The sequence below is a fragment of the Nothobranchius furzeri genome, chromosome 11 (genome assembly GCF_043380555.1).
Source record: "Nothobranchius furzeri strain GRZ-AD chromosome 11, NfurGRZ-RIMD1, whole genome shotgun sequence".
Classification (NCBI taxonomy): domain Eukaryota; kingdom Metazoa; phylum Chordata; class Actinopteri; order Cyprinodontiformes; family Nothobranchiidae; genus Nothobranchius; species Nothobranchius furzeri.
Genome location: NC_091751.1, coordinates 21,659,154 through 21,676,819, shown reverse-complemented (window position 1 = coordinate 21,676,819; position 17,666 = coordinate 21,659,154). Strand labels below are relative to the sequence as shown.

The 17,666-nt window shown below is 45.4% G+C and overlaps 1 protein-coding gene across 3 annotated transcripts in view; it reads right to left on the bottom strand.

Moving 5' to 3' along the window:
- The window catches only part of topaz1 (testis and ovary specific TOPAZ 1), a 39,650-nt gene that overhangs the window by 2,526 nt on the left and 19,458 nt on the right, over positions 1-17,666 (bottom strand). Inside the window, exons 4-21 of one of the 3 annotated variants that reach the window (XM_054746114.2) lie at positions 7,915-10,171; positions 7,796-7,845; positions 7,548-7,648; positions 7,082-7,128; positions 6,941-7,008; positions 6,535-6,590; positions 5,998-6,084; positions 3,029-3,086; positions 2,779-2,930; positions 2,593-2,685; positions 2,395-2,510; positions 2,267-2,318; positions 2,028-2,199; positions 1,705-1,805; positions 1,439-1,604; positions 845-997; positions 652-670; positions 467-544 (exon numbers count right to left, since the gene is read on the bottom strand). In XM_054746114.2, coding sequence (XP_054602089.2) covers positions 514-544; positions 652-670; positions 845-997; positions 1,439-1,604; positions 1,705-1,805; positions 2,028-2,199; positions 2,267-2,318; positions 2,395-2,510; positions 2,593-2,685; positions 2,779-2,930; positions 3,029-3,086; positions 5,998-6,084; positions 6,535-6,590; positions 6,941-7,008; positions 7,082-7,128; positions 7,548-7,648; positions 7,796-7,845; positions 7,915-10,171 — 3,779 coding nt within the window. In that variant the 3' untranslated portion in view covers positions 467-513. Of the gene's footprint in view, positions 1-466; positions 671-844; positions 998-1,438; positions 1,605-1,704; positions 1,806-2,027; positions 2,200-2,266; positions 2,319-2,394; positions 2,511-2,592; positions 2,686-2,778; positions 2,931-3,028; positions 3,087-5,997; positions 6,085-6,534; positions 6,591-6,940; positions 7,009-7,081; positions 7,129-7,547; positions 7,649-7,795; positions 7,846-7,914; positions 10,172-17,666 lie in introns of all 3 variants that reach the window. The other 2 variants (XM_015955680.3, XM_054746110.2) reach the window with 2 other exon arrangements.

The following is a 17,666-nucleotide window of genomic DNA, read 5'->3' as shown; positions in this document are numbered from 1 at the left end:
CCGGTCCGTTTCCTTCTCTCGAAACGACCCTGAAGTTCCAACAGTAGAAACACGTCTACGGTTTGAGTTTTAGGTCTGACACGACTATCGTAAATATCACAAATTCCCTTGAAATATTGAGATGCTATTTGTGAGACATGTTTGTCTTACCCACCAGCATCAGTTTGGCTTTATGCCATTAGCTTTCTGCTGGATTTCACTTGCAAAGCAGAAGCAATGAGGGAAATATTTCCAACATATTGTTGAATAATCACCACACCACATGCTGGCTGCATTCAGACCAGTTATTAGCTGAAATATGCCAACACCGTTACGCCAACCTGAAGCCTTTCAGTTATAACCTTTACACCCAACATTGCTGAAATGTCCCTTTAAGGTTCAACTTCAACATACCATAACAAATATATTCCCTAGCCAACTGTAGTTTGAATTAGACCAGCTGCCCTTCATCCATCAGCACACTTACGTTTGAAGATTCCCCGTGCCCGCAGCCAGAGGTTCTGTGTGCCCAGTTTATGCACAAGTGTCCGCAGCAGTGAGTGTTCTACAGGCAGGTTTTTACATAGCATGAAGTCCACCGTGTCTGAAGCTACAGGAAGTATCCGTTTCTCCACACACACGTGCAGATGAGAGTTAAAGAGCGGACCGTACCTGGAGATGTCAATTAGGTCTGAGGAAGGGGAGGAAAAGGTGAAGACACAAACACAAACTCAGCACTGCAGCTGTGCACTTAAAGTGATCATTATCAGCAGGACACAATAATCCTGAGAGTTACTGAAACAAAATAAACACTCCGATACCAAAAAGTGCTGACAGGGAGCACGGAGCCAACTCTCCAACTCACAGTCTGGGTCGTTAATTCCAGGGAGGTTGCAGAGCACCTCCATGGTGTCTCTGTGAGACGTTTTCTCAGAGAGTCGGATCAGAACACGAGTTCTACTCTCCAGGTCTGTAGGCTCACATGGCCACATGCTGGAGCTCAGGAACCAGCTGTTTTCTGAATTAACACACATTATACACACAGTTCACACACGCCTCCAAATATCATTTAAAACAGAACTATGAGGAAAAGTAGAAATACTAGCAAATTTGGTCTGTGTCACTAATAAAATATATCAAAAACCATCTACTGGCATGTTCACATCTGATCCAGCCAAGCCACGATGTCTGTGGCCTCCTCAGGATCATAGATATCTCTGAGCACGTGGGCATCAGCTGCAGTCAGGCAGATGTTTACTACTCTGCATACAGACTGATGCGGGAAGCCGCCGCTGGCTGATTCTACCCGCCAATCAGAGGCTCTCTCTATGGGTAGGCATGAACTTCAGCCGGCCAATCAGTCAGCAGTGGGGGTGTTGGGTCGGCTGAACACGAATCTGAGCACTGGGGAAAACGCAGATTGCTTAGATGCGAGCATAATTACTGTAGTCAACTTTACCTCGCAGTGTCTTTAGCGCTCCCTCCACACTTCCACTCATGAGGAAGAGCTCTGTTGCCACGGTGACCAGGCAGCAGCGTGATGCTCCATCCTCGTTCCCAAACAAACCCTTCAGTGTTGTGTAGCCGACTTTTGACACGGACATCAGCTCCACCACCCTGCTGCCCTGTAGGTGTAGATCCACACAAGGCAGGCGTCATAGTTCTGACACACCAGGATGAAAGCTGGATTTAGGTCTGAAGACACACATGATGGAGTCAAGTTACCTTACACCACTGGTGGGTTTTGTAGTATCGCAGCATCAGAGACACTCCAATTCTGCCTACAAAACTCTTGAGTGGGCTGTCAGCATCTTCGTTCTGACACACTAAGAGAATCCCATCAGGATTACTAAAGTATTATTACTATTACTACTACTACTACATTTAAAGGTAAATATCCAGTCTGAATCTGGGACACCACAAAGTTGACTGTAGGGAGGAAAATACTAACAGCATTTACGAGGATGTTTCCAACACACTAGGAACATTCGTCTCCAACAAGTTACAGCCCAGTGAGATGTTATCAAGAAGGTAGAGAACGTGTTTACCCATCTCCATAAAAGCAGCAAAGGGCAGAGACACCCTGTCTTTGCTCTCAGACAGGAGAGCGATGGCGATGTGACCACTGATGCGCTCCACCTGGTTTGGGTGTTGGTAGCACCGACAGATGACCTTAAAAACCTCTCCCATCTGCTTCCAGTCCTCTAGCTGGATACAGAGCTGATGGATGACAAACAGAAAAATCAACACAAAACTTTGATTCATCTGGCCAGAGAAGCAAACTCACCTCCATCTCAACAACAGCGTGGGCCAGCTTCAGGTACTCTGGCGTGGGTGTGCTGGGGGAGCATTCAGAAACATCAGAATCATTACAGGGCTAGGAGAGAAGTCATGAAGAAAGGAGATGAAACAAACTTGTGGTTGGCAGAAACAGCAACAGGTGAGCTTGGATGAACCATCTGCTGAAACATGGGAGTGTTTTTTATGCAGTCAAGGTAATCCAAGTTCAGCAGTAAACCAACGTCGGCCATCTGGTAAACACACAGGTAAAAGATACACATGAAAATGAAGATCCTGTTCCTGACAGGAGATGGAGGAAAGGAACGGAGGTACCTTGACTGTGAGCTGCATTAGTTTGGGTATGAGGCGTGTGAGGCCGTTCTCTCTCACAAATTTAAACAGAGCTAACAGGAATTCATGGCCAGGCTGGGAACAGGGGTCAGATATTAAACTTTGCTCTGGGTCATCAGGCATCAGACTACAGCGCGAGGTTAAAAGGAGAACCAACAGAACACTAACCACCACGTTGTAGGCCAAGCTGACCGTGAGGACCGAGAAGACATCAGACACCGAGCTAGCTTTGAGCAGAGCCCACAGGAGAGACAGAAGAAGTGGCATGGAGAAATACTCTCCTGGTGGGCTGTTCTGGTAGTATCCTGTAAACACGGCTACTGGAGAGAAACACAGGAGCAAATAAATCAATAACCACGCCTCAGGCCAACAGACAGGACAAACACCAGAGCTCCAGCAGCATGAACGCTAAACTTACCAGCTTTCTGCAGGCACACCGGGTTTCTGGTGAATCTGGCCACAATCTCAACACAGAACTAAAAAAACAAAGATTAAAGGTGTGTGCAGTTACAACAACAGCACTGCAGAGGGTGATATTCTCCCATCTGACTGGTTTGAACTGACCTAGCCGACTTGACTGATGGATCAGAATATTCCATCCATCTTTGTTAAATCCTCAACTACACAGCATCCTTCCAGTGAGACATGAAAACGGGCCAAGGGTGAAAAGGGTGAAGACTTCCCCTGCGCATGCTTGGTGATTCCACATCGGGGAAAGTAGCTGCTCACTCCCAAACAAGCCCTTCAGTGTTCAGCATGTTTTCTATGTGTCCCTGCTCAGACACACCTGACTAGAATCACGATGAGACTTGTTTTATCTCAGAGTAGCAAAGCGTTTGTTTACCTTCTGCTAACAAGTTTCTGCTCCTCTGAGCTGAGGACAAGCCTGGGACATGTTTAACCACATGTCCCAGGCTTGTCCTCAGCTCTGAGGACGGAGACAGACGGAGAGAGTGAGGACATCAGAAGATGGGGGTGTTGGTCTGGGGGTCTCTTTAGTGAGCAGATGTCATTTCCCTCATTCGAGTGCTTTTTAACAGGTTATATGATTATATTGTGTGAGTTTAAACACTGAATAAATATCGATGAAATAAGATAAACAACAGGTTTGGCCTGGTTTGAACCTAATGGTCTCATTTCAGAAATGTGATGGACAGGAACCAGGCTCTGCTGCGGAAAACTGTAAAACCATAAAGAATCCTAAACTTCCAATAAAAATGTTGGATGTTGACTTTATATTTGCTGGTAATAACAACAACAATAATAATAATAATAATAATAATAATAATAATAATGTCAGCAGGAGGCAGTGGGCTGGATTTGGGTTTAATGACAACTACCTCCCCTTCACTAACCAGCTAATGAATGTCCTTTGGGGACATTTTGACTTTGATCACCTCCTTAAACACATCGAGTCTCTGAGGAGAAAAACAGGCAAACAAGAAGAAAACATCTAAAGTTTCTTCCAAGTTTTCTTAAAGTTGAATTTATCAATTCAAGTCACCCTGGTTCATGAAGCAGAATAAAGTTCAGCAAGAACTTCTACAGACTGACAGCAAAACTACGGTAAATCCTCTAATACAGGCCCGGGCCTGTATTTGACTCAAGCTCATCAAGCTCCAGGCCTTTATTGGAAGGAGGACCAGAATTAGAGGCAGGCCTCAATTTCTATTTGAGCAAAATGAACTAATGGTTCGCTGGAGTTTTTGACGATTAAAATTGTGCCCACATTTTCAAAGTTAAACACGTTTCTTTTAACAACGGTAGTTTCTGCTTCAGCCCTCTCCCCCCTCCCCCTGCACAGCGGCCGCAAACTCACGGATGCGCCTGCAGCCTCTCAGAGTTCCTGCTGCTCTAAACATTAAAATAATTATTTCATTTTCTGTTCCTCACTTCTGATTACCTTCAATGGTGTCTGTTTGTTGCAACCACCAGGTACAAAACTAACATGTTTTTATTTGACTATTTTTCTGTTCTGTCTGTTTATTATCTTCCTGCAGCTCCTCTCAATCCTAAAGAGAAACTGCTACCTGCCTTCATATATATTCACCTCATGAGTTACCTTTGAACTGCAGTTCTAAAAGATCTACCGACCGCAAAAACAGCAGAGTGCTCGCTGCTTGGCGGCCGCACCGGTGATCGGTGCGTCACCGGAGGACAAGGTGATGTGCCCCGCTCCACAGCAGCGAAACGCATCAGGTGCAAATAAAAGACAGAAAACATTAAAGGAAATGAGCCGACATGAAGGATCGCGTGTCAGTACCGACACTCTGGCACAGCGCGTTCCCCCCCCCCCCCCACCCCACCCCCCCCCCCGAGTGCAGGAGCTTGTCACCTGCTGACAGCAGGCTGCTGTCTTTTCTGAGGACTGCATCTTGCCGGTCATTATCACGTGACAGCGACTAGTCGATGACAGGCATAAAAACTCACTTTAGTGAAGTCGACTAGTGACTAGTTCATACAACCCCTGCTACTGCTCCCCAGAGTGTTCTGCAGCATAATCAGCACGTTCTCTTTGAACTTGATATCAAATTTTCGCCTCCTCTTCGTCTCCGCACGGTTAAAGTTACCCTCGCGGTCTATCACTGGCAAATCAAAAGTGAGACGATGACACAACCGCCCCCCCGTACTTGCTTGATACCACATTCCACCCCGCCACAATAAGAGACCGGCCATTATTCACCTCCGCCGACCCCGACACCGGCCAAAATTGGAGACCCGGCCTTTAATTGAATACCGGCCTGTATTAGAGGCTTTACGGTATATTATAATTTCTCTGACTGTCCTGAGCTCTCATCTCTTGCATGTCGCCCCCACCCACAGCAGCGCAGTAGAGCCCAACAAGACCCAAAGACTGAAACTGAAATGACCCGACGGACTTTAAGCCCAAAACCGGCTCGCCAGAGACAACAGTCTACATTTTAGCATTTCTTTACCACTGTGGATGAACGATAACGCTTCCACTGGGCTTCATTCGAGGTGCGTCCTCGTCTCCTCTCTGATGTTCTAGCGTGACTCATCATGCTCAAATTATTAATGGACCCAAGTTCAATCCGACCCGTCGGGCTTGCTTCGTTCGGGTTCGGCTTGTACAAGCGGGAGCCGCCTGGAGGTCTACACAGGACAGAAGACACCCAGACGAGATGTGCTCGTGTGGCTAACGCGTCACCGGTTCTCACCGATTTGTTTATTTCACCTGGTGCTGGTGTTGGGGGGCATCTTAAAAATTCTCTTGAATATTTTCCCCATTGGATCTGCACCAACCACTTAGGTGAGCCATTCTGGATTCAAAATGGTGAATTTCGCCAAAAGCTGAGGGATTTTCAAGTCTGCTAGTGTGTTCCTAGTTTGGCTAACTCGTTAAAAAGGTGAGAGAGGAGCAGATACCTTCTCATCCCCCTCCACTGGTAGATGCTGGAAGCGACACGTCTTGAACACACAGGTCGATGATTCACTGAAGTATTTTCTGCAGTACTGAGACGAGATATGATTCATCACACATTACACCATCGAAGTGAATCAAACACTGTTTCTTCAGCCCTATATCTACAGCTCAAACATGCTTTACTAGAACATCCAAACTGTTTACAGCTTTGTCTAAAAACGATGAATGTGGAGTTCTGCTGTACGTCAAACATAAAAACTGAATTTGTAACCCATCTTATAAATGGTATTAAATTACACTTTATGATTAGAATTTGATCTATTTACTAAATAATCTGAATCAAATCTTCAGCAGAATTATCACTTAAACATGTCACCTATTTATATTAATTCAGGTTCATCAAGCCACTCCTAAAGTCCTGGTTACTGTAAATTCGTGTCATAATTGGCAGGATCAGCTGCAGCCACGCGTGCACATGCACACATACATGAACACACACACCTGAGGACTGACTTTTCTTCACAACAAAGGAAACTTACCTTAAATTTCTGGTGCTTGAAGTCCATCCCAGTTGCAGCGTTTCTGATCCAGGGCCCTGTGTGAGGAGCAGAAGAGCACAGTCTCCTCATTCTGGGATGTACCAAACAGGTCCGTGCGCATCTCTGATATTCTTCAAATCTAACTTCAAAAGAAGTCCGATTCCACCACGTTATTATTCATTATGCAAAAAATAAACTGTGGAAACCACACCGCTTCTTCATTTTGACTTGGTTTTTGCTCAATAATCACAATTTGGATTTTTTGTGCATTATTTACACTTGGAAGTTAGAACCGCATCAGTTTATTATGTTCTGATAAATATAGAATCATCACGTTTTTCTATGACCAATTAAAAGTAATTAGAGTTTAAACTTGACCTTGTTTTTGTTTTAAATGCTGACTCACCATTTCCTGCAGACAGAGGTGGGGGGATGTTGGAGATGCTCCCAGTCTGGATGGAGTGAACCCTGCTACTGACCACAAACAGTTATCTCAACCAGCTGCAAGCAACCCTGAGTTCATCATGTGACCTGTGCTAACAAGTACCTTCCCAGGCCACAGTCTACATTATTCATGTCGACCCCAGACCAGTCCTACATGGAAACACAGGGCAGCTTTAGTCCTCTACCTCCAAACACATTAACAATGTGATCATTACCTCTGAACTTCAGCAGGGAGCAAAGGAATACACATCTTTGTAAAATGTTACATGGATTAAACATACAGCTTCTGAAATGTACATGTTAGTCTAACTGGAATTACTGACAAAAGGTGTTATCTCTTCATAATAATGTGATGCATCCGGCTTTTTATTCAAGTCGGTGTGCAGAGAGCGTTGCTGCAAGAGAAACCCACATGCATGCTTTGTTTCTCCGGAGCTGCAGGAACATTATTGCCACTGGTGTGTTGGATGCGTCACAATAAAATGCCTTTAAAAACTGCTCTAGGGTAATGAGGTTTTAGTCCTCTGTGTGAGACAGTGCTTGAGGTGGCACAGGGCCCATTACTTTACCACACGTCTGGTTTGCTTGGAAGCAGCAGGGCACGTGTTTTGTGTTTGAGTAGGGGTGGTGAGGCAGCATCGACGTCTCCACGGCCGGCTGTCACTCTCCTCTGTAACAAGCAAAAGCACCAACCAGCTGTGGATTCAATGAGAACGTCTCCAAAGTAGCTTGAAGAATTAATAAGTTTTGTTCCATTAGGATTAAAGAACTTGCACCTGTCTATGAAGTAAACCTCTACGGGTGTGGCTGTTCTCACCTTTTCCATCAGGAACATCACTGAGAATGTTTTTAATAACCGGCATTGCTCTGAAACACAAACAGAGCATGTGATATGAAGCCTATGTCAGCGCTCTGAGATGCCAACACCAACCTTACCTTTGTTCAGACTGTAAGGATGCTGTGGGGTTCTTCAGAGGAGCACCAAGTGGTCTGGCAGGACCCAGGTTCAGCAGGCTCTCTTTGGGCAGGTTCTCAAACAGCTCTGGGTTGTCCTCTGGGGCATTCAACAGCAGGATGTCCTGCTCATACGCTGTGAACTCATCCATAACGGTAGGCTGAGGGTGATCAGCTGATCCAGCTTTGGGTTGACGACCTTTTGAGCCTGATCCTCCTCCTACATCAGATGACTGTTCTTCATGGCTGAAGGCTCTACGGTCACCATTACTGCTGGGAGGACAGTGGGCTTCAGCGGGAACACGGAGATCCAGGGAATCTTGTTCCGATTCATTTGGACATTCCTTTTCAGTCAGGTCACCCACATCTTCACTGTTTGAGGAAGACTGAGGTGTACTGTCTCCATAGACATCCCCATAGTTATTCTCTCTGCTACTGCTAACTCCTGGTGCCATGTGTTGATCGGGTGATGTTTTGGTTCTGTCTGTATCTTTTCCCATCACCTTCTGCTCCTCGTTTTCTGAACTGCTCGAGCTTTGGAAGAAGATGCTTGTCCTCCACCTGGGTCCTTCTGGAGACAGGACAGGAGACAGCACAGGAGCGAATCTACACTCATTCAAGTCCTCATAGTGTTCACCAACATCAAAGGGACATGGACATTTTTCCAGCTCAGGTGGACTGAGGTCTGTGAGTAATTTACTACTCTCCTGTTTCCCTTGGAGAAAGGAGGGAGACATGCTTAAATGACAGGAGTTAGCTGAAGATGCTGAAGATGAAAAATCAGATGCAGCTGGCTGAGTGTTTCCACAACACAAGAACAGTCTCCCTATTGGCAGCTCAGCATCCTGGACCTTCTCCGATAGACCCGATGGAGGAGTGGGGAACCTGGGAGTGCCGGAGAGGCTACCTGAAGCATCCTGCATGGATGAACCTGATGAAGGAGACAGAGAGCTGGTAGCTTTCATGTCTCTCTGGCTGAGTTCCAAGGAGGACGGCGTAGGTGTGGAGCCGTCTGTTCCAGGTCCGTTCATGAGAAAAGGTGACCTGGGCGTTGTGTCACCTGGATCTTTTTCCGAAAGGTTTGAGCTGGAAAGTAAAACAGTTTCCAATGGAAGACTAGAGGAACATCCTTCAGAATGCCCAGAGGACACTGTCCTCTTCATGTTAGTGTTGTCCATGTGTGATGGGAGATTAGTGCATCTTGTCCTGTTTTGTCCTGTGAAATCCATCTGCTGCTCCAGGAGCGTATGTGAGGACTTGTCCATGGATGGTTTTGTAGATGAACTGGTCTGGTTGGGAGTCCCTGTCCCCGCTGACTCAGCAGATCCTGCTGAACCACCTGAAAAAGGCCAGCACATGTATGTGCGTGCACATGTGCAACGCATTTCTCTAAAGTAAGCTTTTACTCTCTGGCAGATAAATGTCTCTGGGTCATCAGAGTCCTCACTGCTCTCAGAAGAAACATCTGAAGGTACGAAAGTTTCAGTGAGATCCCCTCTCTGACCACAAGCATCCTCCCTGATGTTTTCGGTCAACGGCGAGTCACAAGTTCTGCTCCTGCCACCATTCTCCCCAAGCTTCATTCTTTTGTCTTTGTGGCTGTCGGCATCCATCACATCAGATCCTGGACCAGAGTTTTCATGGGTCTGTTTACCCGTTAATAAAAAACAAGCAGCAGGTTCTTCCCCTGTAAAGCAATTGGGGAAAAACTGTGAAGAACTTTGTGTCTTGTGTGAATCTGTGTCTCCTTCCAAGTGTTTGTGTTCTGGTGGACTTTGTAGCTGATTAATGACCTTCTGAGCTGGAATACTGGGACTGCTTTTGTTATTGTGATTTAGAGCGCTTCCCTCAATTTCGTTCTTCTGCCTTGAACAAGCGGGCCAAATACAAAACTCAGCTTTCATATCTTGTTTGAAGCAATGCACCACGCGGGTCTTCAGAACATCTGGTAACGTGTAGCCACAGTTATGACTACACGCATGACACTTTTCAGCGACGTCACAAAGCGTTACTTTGGGATACTGGCGCTCCCACACAGCAGGCTTCTCTGTGGTTAAGTTTCTCCGGCTGACCTTGGCCACGGCTGGCTCTGACCCTGGGCTGGAGCTCTGAGGCTCTTGATGAACCAAGCTCTTCCACTGGGGGGAAATGCTTTTGCGCTCTCCACAGAAGGATCTTCCAGGGGACCCTGAACACTCTGATGAACCATCAGGTTCTCTGGGATTTTTTCTATTAATCTCTGTAATTGGAGATAAAAACATGTCAAATACTCCAAACATGAGTACAACAGCTGAACAACAAACACAACACCAGCCACACCATTCATCAGTTTGTCATTATTCATTAAATCTATGTTGAAATTTATCCAAATCAAAATATCTGCATTTGTGGAAATATATATATATATATATATATATATATATATATATTAGGATTGTCACGATACTAAAATTTTAAACTCGATTCGATACTTGAAAAAATACTCGATACTCGATTCCGATGTTATTTTAAAACACAAATTTATTGAACAAGTTTATTCAAAAAATAACATTCCTCAATTTATATTGCAAAAATTAAATGTTAAGAATTAAGTGTATTAAGTGCTTAAACCTTTCAAGTATCAGCATTTTTTAAAACGTGCATACAAAAACACTTTAAATCATGAATTGTCTCACTATATACACACTATTTGCAGAGTGATGTTTTGCTGCTTAAACTCTGTTTAAGGTGCATTTTTGTCATAAGATGTAATGCCATATGTTTGTTCGGTACTTTTGAACAACTCTGTTGGTCAATAAAGGGAGAAAATGAATTTCTCCACAGTAGGACAAAGGTACATCTACCGGTAATCTTAATAAAAACAGACTGGCGCACGGCAGTGACGTCATTAAAAGCGCCGGTTAGATTAGCCGCGGCTAGTCTGTTTACGCCTAGAAATCCCAGACTCGCTCCAAACGAACAGGGGAATCATGTTAATGATTCCTAACAAAACCTTTCGACATTGAGATGTTTTGGTGCAGATAATGTCTTATTTCGAGGCTGCACCATGGGTGCCCGTCCGTACCCGTTATATGGATATACGCAGACGGTGATTCGCAGATGGATCTAAATACCCCGGGGAATCCACGTAGCACCAAAGTTGTCAGCGTGAGTAAACAAACGTACTGCATGCTAGAAATTAAGTCCGAGTTGCAATAAACGGGAGTTTCCTTTAAGCACATAAGCGTGAATATACAACTACGTGTCGGACTTGGTATGCTAATTAAGTTGGGCTGTTAAGCGCCTCCCAAATTCGCTGTTTATGTTTTTGTTTATTTGGCAGACAAAACTTGGATCGGAGACAACTCGCGTGGGAATTTGCAATGTAGCCATGCGGCGGCGTCTTCTTCTGTTTGTCTGGGAGGCGGAGGCTGCTTTACGGCATCTGGCTGTCGTGCGTGTCGGTGTACTTGAAGAAGGCTGTGTATAATAGTCCATAATATCGATACCACAGTGTAATAAAAATGAACTTGTCATCTGTTGTATAATTGCTTTATACAAGTTATTGATCACTACTGTTTGTCAATCACACTTATCATGAGGATATAATCAAGGATAATCATGGTAGAGCCGAACATAATGTGATCATGAGGATGTAATCAAGGTAATCCTGGTGGAGGTGTGCAGCTTTGCACGCACATCAGGGAATGTATAAGGAGCAGAGCAGAGCTCAGAGCTGTTAGAGCTGCTTGTTGGATTCTACCTGACGAGGTTCATGGATTACATGTGTTCAGTTCTTCACCTATCATGGATTACGTTTTCTAACTGGGGTGTTCAGCTCTCCACCCATAAGCAACGGTAAGAGAAATGTTTCGTTCATGATTGATAACTTGTATGAATGCCGGTTGAATAAAGCCTTGTTGTTCATCTGATATTCAAGTTGTGTTTCATTGTTTCTGGCGTCGACTTGACAACGATCCTGATTAAATAAATATAAAGTGTAAAAAGAGACTTTGAGTCTTTTAAGGTAATTAAAATAAAATAAAACATTTTATTTTAGAACATTTTTGGCGTCACGAACAGGATCAGTCAAGCTATTCCAGCAACAATGAAGTGTTTTTGGAGAAGCAAAAAGGAGCCGAGTGCTTCTGGGGAGGGAACGCCGATTCCCGTGCCGATTCCCGGCTGGGAAACGGAGGAGTTCCGAACCATTGGTGATATGTTAAGGCAGCGCGGTGGACGCCCTGGGCCGTGGGGAGAGTTAAATGGAGTGGTCAGCCCCGCCGTGGTGCTGGACCGTTTGACGCGGATAGAAGTTAAAGAAAAAGCGCCGCTGGCAGGAGTGAGAGATATGATGTGGCTTTTTGCAGAAGCATGGAAAAAACAGGAGTTAGAATTGAGCAGTTGTAGAGAGCGAGCGGCGCAGGAGAAAATCCATGCTGAAGAAGTTGGAAAATCATGCTCAGAGTTTGAGCAGAGAGTGTGTGTGATGGGGAAAGAGCTAAAGCATGCTCAGAATGTTTTGGATAAAACGCTGACTTTTGTGTCTCGAGCGCAAAGGAAGGAAAAGAAGCGACCTCGTAGAACAGGTCCTGCTCAGATCCGGGCGTTTGTAAAGAATGTTGGTGAAGATTGGGACCCTGAGAAATGGAACGGGGATCTTTGGGGGGATGATGAGGAGGAGGAGTGGGCGATTAAACCTGACCCACCACCTCAGCCCTTGTATCCATCATTACAGGGGATAAAGATGTCAGAACAAAGACCTATTACTAGGCGTCGGCGAGAACAGCAAATTATTCCACCAATACTGGTAGATATGGTGGATGATCAGGGACGGCCGGAACTCGATGAGGCGGGTAATATAAGAAGGATGTTACAACAGCAGCCACAACCCGCCCCTAGGCTGCTAACAACGCTAGAGGATTATTCACAAGATGAGTTAAATCACATGAATGGGAAGCTGAAACAGCGCCCAGGCGAACCAACTGACTCCTGGCTTAATCGCCTTATGGAGGATGGCGCGTGTGATATAGCCATAGATGCCGGTGATGCCATGAGATTTTCAGGATTAAGTACTGATGCACAGATAAATGCTGAATACCGGGCTACAGTCCGGGCATTGCCAGCTGATGAAGATTTCAATGTGGGGGATGCATATGCTCTGGCATGTCATGTAATCTATCCTACCACGGCGGACTGGTCTGAGATTAAAGGGCAATGGCAGACAGTGAGAGATGCCATTCAGCGGCTCACCAGACTCACTATTAGAGAGCAAGTGGCTCGAAACGGGGGAGCTGGAGTGGTGGACTGTAACATCTCTAAGGCAACTAGAGATCACCTCATCAGACATGCCCCACCACATTATAAACCCATGGTGACCAGCTTGTTGTTTGGCGCGGCAGACCAGACTTTTGCCGCGATAAAAGATCGTCTTGGCGAACTCACCACGCTGGGTGATTGGTCTGAGACGAGGAGAGAGGGAGCTAGAACTGAAAATAAACCCAGGATTGATCCACATTCAAGGGGTCGTAAAGGGGGGGCAATGGGCCCCTCTAGAACAGATCTGTGGAGGGCACTGCGACAAGCGGGAGTGCCGTTTGAGGAGATTGATGGATTGCCCACTAATGCATTGATGGAGAAATGCAGCCAAATGGGACTGAAGGTCCATTGTCAGTTCAGACATTGTCCTGAAAAGGACGACAGGATGTCTGTGTCAGAATTGGTTGGAATGTTGCAGAATGTGATCAGGGAGGTGGCGTCGAAGCCTGCTGAACCTTCCGCCCCTCCCAAGGAATCTTCAGAGGAGGAGAGTTCAGATGAGTGTTATCAGGTGGCGGCAGTGAAGCGTAGAAAGAAAAAACAGCACCGAAGGGAACATGATGATGAATAGGATGAAGGTCAAGCTCAGGTTGTTGCCAGTGCCTCAGGATGGTCAATAAATGATATCAGACCACATGTGGAATTACAGATTTATTGGAAAAAATCAGTACAGACAGTAATGGCATTGGTTGACACTGGGGCGGAGGCCTCGGTAATTCATGGCAATCCTGATAAAATAAAGGGAAACATTGTAGAAAAAGGAGTATCAATGCTCCACGAGCAAGTGGCAGACGTTCCAGAAATGGATGAAGTGCCTTTTGAGGTAAAACCAATCCAGGATTCACCTGTGAAACTGGGGGTAAGATGGAGCGAACTCACCCCAGAGCAGCAGGAGCGAGCCTGGTTCACTGATGGTTCCTGTCAATATGTGGCAGGAACCAGGAAATGGAAGGCTGGGGCATTTAACCCTGGTACACAACAAGTTATGGAACTCACAGGGACAGGAAAGAGTAGTCAATGGGCGGAGTTGAAAGCAGTACACATGGTAATAATGGCGGCTGGGGTGCAGGGAGTAAGTATTTATACTGACTCCTGGTCAGTAGCCCAAGGAATGTTAACTTGGATGCCAACTTGGCATGCTACACAATGGAAGATACATTCAAAAGAGGTTTGGGGAGCTGACCTATGGAAGGACATTTGGGAGAAATGCCAAAATATCCCTGTGTCAGTATTACATGTGGATGCTCATACTAATAACAATGATCCTGAATCCCTGCATAATCAGACTGTAGATAAGATAGTGAAAATTCAGGCTGTAAGACAATCAAGTCCTGGATTAGCCAAATGGGCTCACGTTACTGCTGGACATTGGGGTGTGCAGGGAACATTGAAATGGGCGAGGGACAGAGGAATAGATCTCATCATTGATGATATTAAAACTGCCATAGAAGATTGTGAACCTTGTCAACATCAGAAAAAGATACAGGGACAGATACATCGAGGTAAACAAGCGGGACAGTGTTGGCAGATTGATTTCATTGGACCATTGCCAAAAAGTAAAAACTGTAAGTATGCATGCACAGCCGTGGATACGGTGTCAGGGGTACTGGTGGTGCATCCGTGTCATAACGCCAATCAGGAGGCTACATTGAAATGTCTGTCATTAATAGAGACCTATTATGGACTACCTTTGCAGGTTCAGACTGATAATGGTACCCATTTCACTGGAAATAAGATCAAAGAATGGGCAGAGAACAACGCGGTAGAATGGATCTATCATGTAGCATATCACCCGAAAGCTAGTGGACTCATTGAGAGAATGAATGGGTTACTGAAAGAGAAACTAAGGAAACTATCGGTTACTAATTCTTTGGACAAATGGAGAGAAAATCTGACTAGGGCAGTACATCAGTTAAATAACAGACCCGTGGGGGATGGAGTTACTCCACTGATGCTAATGGTTGCCAGGGCAGGAAGGGAAACAACTTCTACTGACCCTCCTATACGAATGTGGAAACTAACTTCTGAGGCAGAACTCCCTGTTAGAGCAACTGCGGGCTCTGTGGGATTAGATCTTAAAATCTTGGAAAGCATCACTTTAGTAACCAATAAAGTGACAGTGGTAAAAACAGGATTGGGAATTCAATGTCCACCAGGAACTTATGCTCATGTGTGTCCAAGAAGTGGTTTAGCTTTGAGGGGTCTAACCATTTTAGCTGGGGTAATAGACTCAGACTATCAAGGGGAAATAGGTGTGGTGTGTCAGCATACAGGTAAAGAACCGTTGGTACTGGAAAAAGGAGACAAGATAGCTCAGTTAGTAATCAAACGGTGTGTAATGTCCAAAGTTGAAGAGATTACTAAACCTACCACTATCACTCAGAGGGGTGAAACTGGGTTTGGATCATCAGACTTTACTGCGGGGGCAAAAGTGTGGGTGGAGCACCTCAATGGTCCTCCCAGAGCTGGAGAGATTATTGCACAGGGAAAATATGCTGTGGTAAGTGTATTGTTCCCCGGAGAGGAAAAATGGATTAATATTCCGATAAACAAATGTTACAGGAGAGAAAATTAATGCTTGTCATTCTATCTGCAGTTTTGTATGTATCCCATAGGCGGGTGTCTGAGTGACGGTGGTTGACTGGGTCCCCTTCCCCTACAAAAGGATTGAACCCTTGTCGAGGCGATGGATGGGCTCCGCGGACCTGGTGGTGTCGGATGTTTGGTCATCGTCCTCCATGTCCTCGCTGTCATCGCACTGAGGGCACATTTCTGTTGGGGGCTCACGGAAGGACAAGTGTTGGAAGAAGGGGTCATGGGCCATCTGGAATTGGTTAGCAGTATGTCCAACCGCACTCAAGGCACATTCACATGCAGAGCAAATGACGCTTGCTACTTGGGAAACCTAACATCTACCGGTAAGATGTACCGGTGCAGAGGATGTCTTAAAATCCGAGGAAGGGTGATCAGCCCGGGGGTGTTGGTTCAAGGATCAACAGTAACCTTTAATTCTGCAGCGCGCATCTGTGCATACCATCAGGGGAATGGTACTTGCATACAAAATGGCACAAATTGGAGTATGAAGATTGATCGCGATTTCCGGATCAGGAATGGAACTGTAATCACAGGAGGATACGCCTATTTGTACATATTCTGGGTGCTGCCCGACACAGCTAGAGCTACGCAGACAGCTGTAGCTCCCCTGGTTCACACTTGTCAACAAATGGGACAAATAAGGGTAGCCGAATATGTGCGATGGACTGTGAAATTCCCTCCTATTCCGCCTTGTAACAGGAGGAGGCGAGCATGGTATGACACCGTGCTAGGAGGAACTGGAACTTTGTATGGTCTGGCTAACACAGCAGACAATGAGGTGACACGAACTATGCTGTCCAACACTGGAGAATACACCGCACAAGCTGTCACCAAGACTGCAAGATGGATGCCTTCAACTGTATCTAGTCAGTTAGAAGGAAGTGATGTGTGGAAAAGTGTATTTAAATGGAATCTAAAGCTTTGGAATGAAACTTATGATGCATTGCATAATTTGTCACACATAGGTAATTGGACAGTCTGTTCCTTGCAGACTATTCATGCTGAGACACAGAGAAATAGGTTTCAAATACAGGTAATGAGTAATAACTATCATGCATGGCGAACATTATGGAACATCAGTAGTTCATTATGGCTACAGCTACATGCAGAAATGACGATTTGTAATAAATCTATGTGTACTGGATACTGGGATCAGTATAATATGACATCAGTAATGACTGTGTGTAGATATCAGATACTGCCGGTGATAACCACTAAAGGGTTTTGGTATCTCCATGTTAGTGGAGAGTGGTGGGATGTTAAAACAAATCGAACATATGAAGTAAAACACTGTGATGAGACTGATAAGGGTTTAGCCTGCCCATTGGTAAAAGGACATAGCAATCCATGTTTCACTGATTCAAGGGTCGTACTCTGTGATTGGACGGTCACACCCCCAGAGGAACAGTTTTGGCAGGTGGGTCCTAACACCTTATGCGTGGCTACAATGACCAATTCCCCACAGGTACCTTCAGTTCCCTTTTCAGGTTGTCTCAAGGGTATACATATGTGGGAATGGAATAACGTGACCTATTGGTTGAGTAATTACACTGTATCTAGTCGGCTGACTAAGATACAATGGGAGGTTTTACACTCCCCTTGGACACTCTCACTGGAACAATTCAAATGCGCATTGGATGGTTCCACTGAAGTGGCAAAATTGATTGACTCTCATAGGTCCAACCTTTCCAGGCTCATGGTGTCTACTCTTGTGGCACAAGGGGAAATAAAACATGTTGCTACATTGATTGAACAGGCTTCCGCTCATCATTGGTGGGATATATTTACAGGCATGTCGAGTACCGCTAATAAAGTGCTAATTCCACCTATGATTGCAGCAT